Source organism: Haplochromis burtoni, unplaced genomic scaffold, assembly GCF_018398535.1.
Source record: "Haplochromis burtoni strain Fernald_Lab_line unplaced genomic scaffold, NCSU_Asbu1 Contig_277, whole genome shotgun sequence".
In the NCBI taxonomy this organism is placed as follows: domain Eukaryota; kingdom Metazoa; phylum Chordata; class Actinopteri; order Cichliformes; family Cichlidae; genus Haplochromis; species Haplochromis burtoni.
In genome coordinates this window covers 8804-19751 of record NW_024582638.1, presented here as the reverse complement: position 1 = coordinate 19751, position 10948 = coordinate 8804, and the positions used below count along the sequence as shown (strand labels likewise).

General features: G+C 38.8%; 1 protein-coding gene across 1 annotated transcript; it reads right to left on the bottom strand.

Annotated features, from left to right (window-relative positions):
• Positions 1-624: 624 nt before the first annotated feature.
• On the bottom strand, positions 625-9846 carry dnajb14 (DnaJ heat shock protein family (Hsp40) member B14). Its single transcript, XM_005939990.3, has 8 exons — positions 9652-9846; positions 6658-6832; positions 4069-4214; positions 3074-3262; positions 2734-2819; positions 2487-2596; positions 1691-1863; positions 625-1603 (listed from the first exon to the last, which is right to left on the bottom strand). The coding sequence occupies exons 1-8, from the start codon at positions 9782-9784 to the stop codon at positions 1479-1481; spliced, it is 1137 nt and encodes a 378-aa protein (XP_005940052.1). The 5' UTR covers positions 9785-9846; the 3' UTR covers positions 625-1478.
• Between the last annotated feature and the right edge of the window lie 1102 nt (positions 9847-10948).

Below are 10948 nucleotides of genomic sequence, written 5' to 3'. Positions count from 1 at the left end.
AAAATCTTTTACATAATTATATGTGCGAAGTATACAAGAGCTCAGCGTGTTCTGCACAACACCTCAAACTTTTATGCAAGTAGCCTACAGCAGCAGACCACCACACCAGGTGCCATTCCTGTCACATAAACACAGGAAACTGTGCCAACAATTTTCACAGGGTCACCAAAATGGGAAAAACATTGATGATCAATCCAAATTTCTGCAGCAGCAGCATTTGGATGGTAGGGTCAAGAATTTAGCGTAAACAAAAGCATATATTATTACTATATTTTCTTTGCACTCCCTTAGTGCCAACTAAACACCACAGTTCAACTACCACAGCCTACCTGATTACCTGTTACAGACTGTGAAAATATTGGGAGCAACCAGATTGTAGCTAGTCTACATCTTTCACAGAACTAGGCCCAGTGCAAATCTGAGGTACCGGTCAAACGCCTGACTGGTTAAGCTTACTGTCAGTTGTAAAATACATATGTACAAAATTAACATTAACCATTAAATTATGTTAGGAAAAAAGTAGATCCATTAAAAGCACACACCACTTGATATATGAGAGGAGGTTTTTGTGTAATTTAAACCAACTTACTCTTCATCATAATTCAAAGACAGTTTCCTTCAGGATATGTTAATAATTTGATTTTATTTAAATGATCAGGCGAGCATTGAAGAAAAACCCTTTTCCTTCTATAGTTACTTAAATAACTGCATAAACTTTAAACATTCAAAAATGAAAATGTACAACCAGTTATGAGTAACAGTTTCACTGTCCGTTCATCTTTAGTTCCAACCAAAGTCACATATTAGACTGGACGATATAAAATGTTCTCTAGTAGCAAAGTCAGTGATGACTCTTCATGATCCAGGGATCTTCATCCACAGGTGGAGGCGAGTAAGGAGCCAAGACAAGCATTCGCTCTCTTTTTTTTCTTAAATGTGATTCTTGAAGAAACGGATTTGTGTGTGGGGACAACACCTCCAGGTGAACTTATTGTTTCCCATTTGATGTTTATGACAAGCAGATGATGCCAGAAGCAGCTTGTTGGTCTAACATTAATTTGCTTGTGCAGAATGCCTCTCAGGTTGTCACTACTCAAAGCGCACATGCCTTTTACAATCAAGTGTCCTTTTCTTTCCCATTTTAAGGAAAACACACTTAAATAAGAGTTGTTTTTTTCTTTGTTTGGTTTTTTTTTTTTTTTTTTTAAAGAAAAACATCTGAGACGTTCTATATTGTGTGTAGATTGGTCATTTACAACATAACAAGGCGATTCCAAGGGCCAAAGTGGAATGAGGAAGAAGAAAAGTTAGGAGGAGGATGAGAGTAGGAGGGGGGAAAAGCACAACAATAGAGCTAAATTATATCTTCAAGTGCCCTAAAGTTTGAAGACTCTTCATAAAAAAAAAAAAAAATTAAAAAAAAAAAAAGAACATACATATCTATTCATATAGATTTACAAGACCTAAAAGCATCCATTTCATCCACCTCTGAAGAGGTTATTTAGTCTGTCCAACTCCCTGCAGTTATCCATGGTCATGAGTTCTGCCTTCTTGCGCATTCGCTCATCCCGGTATACCTTAGCGGCGTAAAGCAGGTCTGTTTCTGGATGAGACGGGGGAAGAAACTGTGTCACATTTTTTCAAGAGCACAAACTATTCTGAGTGTGAATTTATAACTGTGGTTACTTACTCGTCTGTCTCTCCTTCCAACAATTATTTCTGACATTTGATACATAGTCCTCCTCTACATTTTTCTCAATTTGCTGCAGTGCTGAGCCCTTAAACTCTGACTTGAAATCTCTGGTGACGTAGTAGTCAACATGCAGGTTTTCTGTTTGCCTCTTTATGGTCTGACCTGTTGACCTGGAGGAGATGGGAGGCACAAGATTAGGTAAAAAATTCTTAACAGCAGCAATTTCCACATATGGTGACACATTTTGTTTCAAAACTCTAAGAAGACCACAATGCAATATGAAAAAAAATATGAAAACAAAAAGATGCACATTCTCTGTCATATGGGCCTGCATGAATAAACTTTCTGAATCCTTTATCATCCGCAACTGAAAATAGTTGTGGATGATTACTATACCTTTCTAATGTGAAGTTGTTGTCCCTGGCTCTCTTTCTCTCTCTCTCCCTCCCGCTCTGCTCCTGTGCTACTGCGAGTGTAACTACCGCCCCTCCCCCCCCTTCCCAGTGCAAAGCACAAGGCTCGGAAAAGTGAAGCGGAAAAGTGCAAAAGAGAGGGTGAGAGAAAGGAAAAAAAAAACAAAACAAAAAAAACAACAACCCACGCCTCCCAATAAGGAGCCAGCTGTGCAAATTGCACAGTTGAACTAAATTTTCAAGAAAGCCTTCAAAAAGCTCAGATGAGCACAGAACATGTCTTACAAGACTACTCTTTGTGCTAAATTTTCCAAGTAATGCATGAAATTACACCTTATCATGTATAAAGGTGTCAGTAATGACAGAGTGTGTACACGTACGGTCTAGAATAGAGACTGTAGGGTGGAGGAGACACCATCATCTGGCTCAGCAATGACACCAAAATCAGGACCACGATGGGCATCAGCTGAATAAACATTGAAAAACCACCCTAGAGGCAAACAGAGTATGTTAAAATTAGTACAGAGCTTATAGAGCCATCAAGTGTCAACAAAAATTGTGATAACAGAAAAGTGTTAAAAAAGAATTCTAGAAATTTAAGACAGAAATTGTGAGCAGTCTACGTACATCTCCTCGTTCTTCTGTCCTCTCTTGCCTGTAATCCGTTTGATGGCTGTAACTTGTCCTGCCGTTGGTGAAAGTGTGTGCATTGGCTGCAGAATATTAAAATATCACAGCTGAGGTCAGACACAAGGGTATGACCTTTGTCACCAGGTACCCAAACAACCAGTCGGATTTTTAATATTTTGAACATTTTATGCAATTTTTTTACAAAATTACATTTCTCATGTCTCCCTTAACAGAAATCCATACCAATTAAAAAATATATTTTAAAAAAACAATTTTTTTTTTAGAACAAGTAATTCTTTCTGCATTTGTGTCCTTATGTGCTGATGCGCACACTTACAGGATGGGAAGCCGCCTCCAAAGAACATGTTAAAGAGGTCCTCAGGAGTGATGTCAGCCTCGAAGCCCCTGTGGAAGTCGAAGCCTGCGCCATGTGAGTGACTTGGGCTGCTCGGCTCCTCTCCTCCTGTCAGGTCATACTGCCGTCGTTTGTCTGCGTTGCTGAGTACTGCATATGCATTGCCAATCTCTAGAAAAGAGAGCAGAGTTAGTAGAATGGAGTTAGAAAATCTCTTCTTTTCCTTTTCTTCCTCAAAAAATTTATTTATTTTTTTTTAAATATAGCACCAAATCACAGAAGCAGTCGCCTCAAGGCGCTTTATATTTTTGGTAAAGGGAAAAAAAAATTAATGCAGAGTATATTAGAGCAGCGGTCCCCAACCTTTTTTGCGCCACGGACCGGTTTATGCCCGACAATATTTTCACGGATCGGCCTTTAAGGTGTCGTGGATAAATACAACAAAATAAAACTAGTACCGGTACCGAAAAAAAGAAAATTTATTCATAACACACGTGAAAAGACCAAGGAAAACCGAGTAAACGATAAAAACGATAACAAAATAACGCTGACAACTGATAAAAACCCTGAAAACTATACATTTCACACGTGAGCCTCAACTCTCGCGGCCCGGTACCAAACGACTCACGACCGGTACCGGTCCGAGGCCCGGGGACCGCTGTATTAGAGTGCTTCAACACTGAAGAGCTTAGGCTACCCACTTTGACACTGAATTTACATCATTTTTAAATATCACCTCAACATTTTAATCTCCCTGCTTATGCCCACTAGTTGAACTATGGTTTTGCAGTCTTTTTAGGAAATCTGCAGGAAATTCAGCTATCCTCTGCCACTTGTGTCCAGTGAGCAAAAGCAGGGAGGCTACAAAACTCATAGCAAGCAAGTCATTCCTGTGAACCAGAGGTCAGCTCTACACAACAAACAGTCCCCATCACACAATCAAAGTCACAATTCAAAGCAAAATATAACAAAGTTACTTTTAAAGGCCTCTGTTGCACCAGGTGCATGGTTTTTGTCTGGATGATATTTGAGCGCTAGTTTCCTGTAGGCTTTTTTAAGCTCATCATCACCGGCTTCTTTGTTGACACCAAGCACTTCGTAGTAGTCTTTACACCGCTTTATTCTGAAAGACAGAAACAGAATGTGTGAATGGAATAAAAAGCTTTCAGATTCACACTCTTTTCCTGTCACCTTCTGGATGAAGCAAGAACATTTTGGCACTAAAATATTAATGGTCCTGGCCCCAATCGATCAGATGTGTGATATTTAACCACAACTGAACACCTGAGAGCACGAATAACCTTTTGATGCCACAGCAGTTAAGTTTCCATCCTTTGTAGATTCTACACACATCATTGATAAGGGCCTGGTGAGAATTCATCATTTACACTGTAAATATCTCAGCACTCAAAGCTTTTCATAAGCAGTCAGTGCAAGATGAGGAATCCATCTTTTATACTTTGCATGTGTAATTGTGGGTACCATAATCAAAGACGACAAGCTAAACTGTTCTCAGTTTTGAAAAGATGCATTTTTGTGTTTCATATTCAGAAAACACATTTCTCTCCATCTGTGGCAGGAGCAGAGGTGGTGCTCTTTAACATGTTGCAGCACTGTGCTTCACACACAGGCAGAGAAATGCACAACTTTGAGTCCATCTCTTATTTTCTGAGTCTGTTATGCATGTCAGCAGCCTAGCTGCCACACATCAGGTAAACCAAATCATTCAAATGTAGGTTTGTGGCTAAATGTTTTGTGTGACTTTTTAACTGCAGGTGTGATGATAAAATTCATCTAAAATTGTGAGCAACTGAATTATTGTTACGCAGAAATTAAAATTTCCAGAATGCCTAAACTGGAAGGAGTGGGGTGGTAGTACCAGGACTGTTCAATTGTGGCAAAACACAATTTTGTGAAGTGGAAGAAAAACATTTTCTTTCTAATTATTTGGATCAGGACTTCATTCAATTAACTTTTCAAATTCAGGTGAATAAACTACACAAACAAACGTTAAGTGAACTAAAACTTATAAAGACAGTCAAGGAGAAAATTGGGCCCAACTGATGTAGAATGTTTGACCAATACCAGCGCTGATATTTAGCCATTTAAAAAGTGAAAATTGTGATATATCAGACAAAACAGTTCATGTTTCTTGCGTTTGAAAGAAAAAAAACTGATTTCCCTAACATTTGTTATGTGTTCCTTATTCATTTACAGTCTGCCTGACACCTCAGACTAAAACATTAGCTGGCTGTTCGGTTTGTGAAAACAAACATGTGTTGCCAGCAGGGAAGTTGCAGAGTGTCCTCTGGGTGACAAACTATGCAATGTGATCAGTCAGAATATGACTAAGAGGCCTGCTCATTTTTATTTTTATGTATTTGCTGTTTTTAAATGCCAATACAATAGCAAATATCTACTATAAGCTGATAATATCAGGCAAATATTATATCGGTCTTGCTCTTGTTTTAGCAGATGTGCTAACAGGCAAAATGAGAACATATAAATGATTTTATTCACATTTTTTTGTTTTAATTTACATAATAACACAAAAATAGTGCCCGACACCTAAATTCAATTTTATGCACAATTATTTGGAAAGTTACTTTATTTAAAATGTAGAAATATACTGTTGCATTTTGCTACTTTAGAATATTGATGGTGGCTGTGGCTAATTGGTAGAGCAGGTCATCTATGAGAAATTTGGTGGTTCGATCCTGGTCTGCTCCAGTCTGCTTGCCAAATACTGGGCAAGCCTCCAATGCATTTATTAGAATATGAATGAGTGAGAATTTCATCCAGTCATCCAAGCAATTCATGCTTGGATGACTGCTTAGAGTAGAGAAGCACTACGTAAGAACCAGAACAAAAAGAAAAGAGTAAAAGTAAATAAATTAACTGGATTTTAATAAAGTATATGATGAAATTCTCAAACCATGTTATAATTCAGGGGTCAACCTTCAGGATCAATAAAGTTTTATTGAATTGAATTACCAAGCTTACAAAACAGTGGAGTGGAACTACGGATGAACTACACAAATAAGACACCTTTAATATACACTAAGTGTACAACCCTTGTTTCTTTTTCCTAGAAACTATGATGCAATATTTAACTCACAGAAGTCTCCCAATGGATTTAACAGAAAAACACAAGGGAAAGAGTGGCTAAGTTTAACTGGAATACAAGCAGCATGTTTATCCTGGAAATAAACTCAACTTGCCATAAACATCTTTTGAGGATATGGGTAAATGTGCTATGCTTGCCTTTCTCTTTGTTTAGTTCTAATGTTCTAAAATTACCACATGTAAAGTTACCCAGTATCTAGTCCACACTGCTAAATACCTGCCTATTCCAATGGGAAACCTATCAAGATGTAGAAGTTCCCATAGCAATAGCCATGTGTGCACAACACTGCTGAGACTAGAGTGTCCTATCTGTTCTCCTCCATTTAACCAAGAAGCACTGGTGCTGTCACAAAGCCAACTGCAGCAAAGCTGAAGAGCACAAAAATAGCCGACTGAAGTGGGACAGATTTTAGTGGAAAACGAAGCACAGCGAGTCTCACCTTTGCACGCCTTCAACCTGCTCTTTCGTGAAGCTTTTAGGCGGGTCACCTACTCCAGATCCTGGGTTCTCTCGTTCTGACTGAGTACCATTGGTTTCTGAGTTTTCCGCTGCTCTCCTGCGATATGTGCCATTACCTGCTGAGCTCCCATTCTTCATTAAAGCATCCAACAAAGCTGAAAGAAGAGGGAACAAAGACACGTTAAAAGACAGTAATGCTGTCTGGTGTATTACATTTCCACACTTTTAACAGACTTCCTATAGCTGAAATAATGCAAAGATAAAATATGAATGAAAGCCTTAATGCTGATTCTCAGCGCTATTAAATGGCAAATGGCCTGTATTTGTATAGCACTTTACTAGTCCCTAAGGACCCCAAAGCGCTTTACACAACCAGTCATCCACCCATTCACACACTGGTGATGGCAAGCTACATTGTAGCCACAGCCACCCTGGGGCGCACTGACAGAGGCGAGGCGCCACCGGGCCCTCTGACCACCACCAGTAGGCAACGGGTGAAGTGTCTTGCCCAAGGACACAACGACCGAGACTGTCCAAGCCGGGGCTCGAACCGGCAACCTTCCAATTACAAGGCGAACTCCCAACTCTTGAGCCACTATTAATTCATGTAAATCAAATTTTATTTAAATGCATGTTATGTTTTTGCAAATCATGCATAATCCTCAACAGGACATGAACGCCAGACCTGGTGAGTGAAGTGCAAAGACGTGCAAACAAAGTAACACAGCAATATAGCACATCAATTATCTCCGACTCGGCAGCAGCATAAAAGTTTTCAATTGTTTATTAATGCATTATTCATTAACATTACTCAGGAAATGTAAGTGCAACTGTCCTCTAAATGGTGCAACATTCCCCATATTCGCCAAATTCCCACAGCCCTCTCGGCTACCAAATATGATGAAAACAGTGGATTCTTTAGTCTAATCTTTTGTTGAGCCAATACTTTAGTAATGTGCTTATATTTTGCAGCTCTGGAAATTCACAAATCTAATTTTACAGCTGCCAAAATTTAATCTGCCTACAGTGGTCATGGCTGAATATTAATAATACTGCATTTATATGCATTTTTAAAAGCAATATCCTCTCTAATGTGAATAGATGCACTACAGACAGGGTTGTAGCCATAACCCACACGAGATTAGTTCATGCTAAACAGCCACAAGCAAAGCTGCAGTAGCAATATCAGGGGACCTGACACATTGCTTTACCACATTAAGGTTAAACCTATCTACAAACTACATTTGCAGTGCTCATGAGACTGTAAACCCTCTACATGCAGCTCCGTCAGGCCTTCATTGTGAATGCAAAAACATTTCACCAGCACAAATAATCCACGAATAATAATAATAATAATAATAATAATAATAATAATAATAATAATAATAATAATAATAAGTCCACCTTTTTAATAGAAATTCCTTGCATACTCAGGATTACTTCAGCCAGCAATTTTTAATCTTTATCAGTAATAACATCAGTGCGTGAGCAAGATAACAGCCAGGGACTTGAGTTCTAGACTCTGTCGACTCACCCTCAAACACAAAATCCACATTTTCCTAAACAGTATGGCTTTTATTCTTTAGCTGCACAGTTTGGAACTTCTAATTCATATTTTTCTTCATTATGCAATTTTATAATGTGTATTAAGTGTTAGCTACACATCTTTGTGATGATCTTCGCATTTTAGTGCACATCTTGTGCACCAACCAATTACTTTCATTACCGTTTTAAAGTTGTAATTCATTGTAACTTATATTTATTTCTCTAATGTGTTGCTTTGTCAATAAAGTCACAAAGTTAGATTTTTTTTTTTTATTCCCAAAAGCTGATGTCATCTGTTTTCAGAGGTTGTTTTAAACATCCAAAGATAAAGAAACTTTCAGCTGCTCCCTTATATTTTTAGCCTTTTTTTAATGCTGGATGTCTCCTTGTGGAATTGTGCCATGAGTGGGGGCTTTTTAATGTTAGACTACATGGCTAACAAGTAAAAGGCAGCAAGTTATCCAAGCTTCTTGTGGGCATCTTGAAAACTGCAGTGGTTAACACACACACACACACTGCTAATGCTGACAGTGTAGGAACACAGCTAGACACATTTCAACCAACGAGTTACAGTTTAAAAGCGGAGGAGTTACTAATTATCAGTGAGCAAGTTCCTCTATGTTGTTATGTAAGCACTCACAATGCTATATAATTAAGACTTTTTCTAAACTATAATCCAAAGCGGTCTCAATCTCATCCTTATTACTGGTTTACTGTCATCCCACAGACGGTCGTGTGTCCTAGATTAGCCTTCACTTCAAGCCTTTCCCTGGTCAATCACTCAATTAAAGGATTGACCGGGTGGCTGTGTGGCCTGGACAGCATATACACATCGTCCTACATTTCCAGCTTCGCTCTTGCCCCCAAATCCCCAGATACTTTAAAAATGTGTGCCGAAATGAAGTGAAAGTGAAATAACAGCTTAACAAATAAACGAAAACCAGCTTACTACTGAGATGAAACGTCACTAGTAGCGATAACTAGCCTGGGTCAAATTGAATGAATGGCTTGTTAGTGAATTGACGTTTCGTCATTTAGCTAAGACCTTTCATCAGTTAGAAGGCGTTATTTAAAAAACACGACGGGATAATAGTTAGTTATTAACTTAATGTGAACTATAAATTCCAGTTTTTTACTGATAAGCCCAAAGGAAAGCGCAAGCTAGGTTAGCTGTCAGGCCACATCTTGGCTAATTTAAACGTGTGTTTCTAATGTTGCTGTGTATAAAACATAGCGCAGTTTTGAAAAGCGTTAAGTAATCTGACAAACGTTTGACACTGTTACATACTATTCAACAGATGGCCTGTGACGAACCGATGTAACCAGATGTTAGCTACATGCTAACACTTACACAATATCAGCGGATGAGGAGCAGGTTGTTCCTTCGCTTGGTTAGCTAAACGTACAAGTCAGCCACAAACAGCCTTACCTTTGGCTTTGATAGTCGGATACAGCTTCTCTGCTTTGTTGAGAAACTTTAACGCTTTCTCCTTATCACCGGCTTCGAGAGCTTTTGTTGCTATATTTATACATTTTTCTGCTTCGTCTCTGTTCCCTTCCATCTTCTTTCCTCTTCCTCCCCCGGCAGTCAGCTGAGCACCTCATACCACGTGGTCAACGGCACTGACAGCAGCGCCAGTCAGAGGGTTACTGAGGCGTAAACCTCACAGAATATCACAGAGTATTTTTTTATTAGCATAATATGAATATTTTTTGATATCAATATTATATATACACAATTAACCACATTAAGGTTAATTAAAACAACATTAAAACTTTGTTGTTATACACAGTTGGTAGGGTCAGAATTTGACAACATGAAAACAAGTATCCATGCTGCCCTGTATCAAGTTTTCAGGCTGCGGCTGGTGGTGTGAAGGTATTAGCTATATTTTTTTGTTATGCTTTAGGCAGCTTAGTACCACCTGAGTATAATGTAAAAGCCACAGCCTGCCAGCAAACAGATGATCATGTTCATCCCTTTATGACCACAGTGTACACGTCTTCTGATGGCTGCTTCCAGCAGGATAACAAGCCATGTGAGTTCAAATAGTCCCAAACTGCATTTTTGAATATGACATTGAATTCACCTTAGTCAAACGGCTCCTACAGTCACCATCTAAATTTAAAGGGATTTAAATCTGGTGAATGTGAAAGCTGTAACCAGCTGTGTTAATGAGATTTAAATTAGTGCCGAAAAATGTGAGAAGACTTTAAACTTTCAGTCCTCATTTTTTATTATTATTATTTTTATTTTAATTATTACACATGTAAACACATACATTTTAAAAGAAGCATGCTCGGGTCACGTTAATATGTATCTATATGCATCTCTTTCCCTTTAGGGGTCGCCACAGCAAATCATTTCCCCCAACATCCTCTTCTGTCACGCCCACCCCCTGGCTGTCCTTCACTAGATCTAAGAATATTCTGTGGTCTTACCCTTTCCCTCCTACCTGGCACCTCTATCATCAACACCCTTTGGCCAGCATCTGTCCAAACAATCTCAGCCTCGCCTTACTTCATCAACCTCACCTGTACTTTTGTATAGATGATGCATGTGGGAATCGTGTATTTGATCAAAGGCTATTTCACCTTCAGTAATCAAATGCACAAACACCAATGCTATTTTTCCACAGAAATCTTCACTTAACTCAATCTTACTGAGACTAAATTCTCTTTTTAAGAGGCCCGAGAAGAAACATTCACACAAGCAGCAGACAGGA

Excerpts from the sequence above, each read along its gene's own strand:
- dnajb14 (XM_005939990.3), bottom strand. The coding sequence starts at position 9,784 with ATGGAAGGGAACAGAGACGAAGCAGAAAAATGTATAAATATAGCAACA. Across the intron at positions 6,833-9,651 it reads TCCGACTATCAAAGCCAAAG|CTTTGTTGGATGCTTTAATG; the intron begins GTAAGGCTGTTT and ends CTCTTCTTTCAG. Across the intron at positions 3,263-4,068 it reads TGCAACAGAGGCCTTTAAAA|AGATTGGCAATGCATATGCA; the intron begins GTAACTTTGTTA and ends TCTCTTTTCTAG.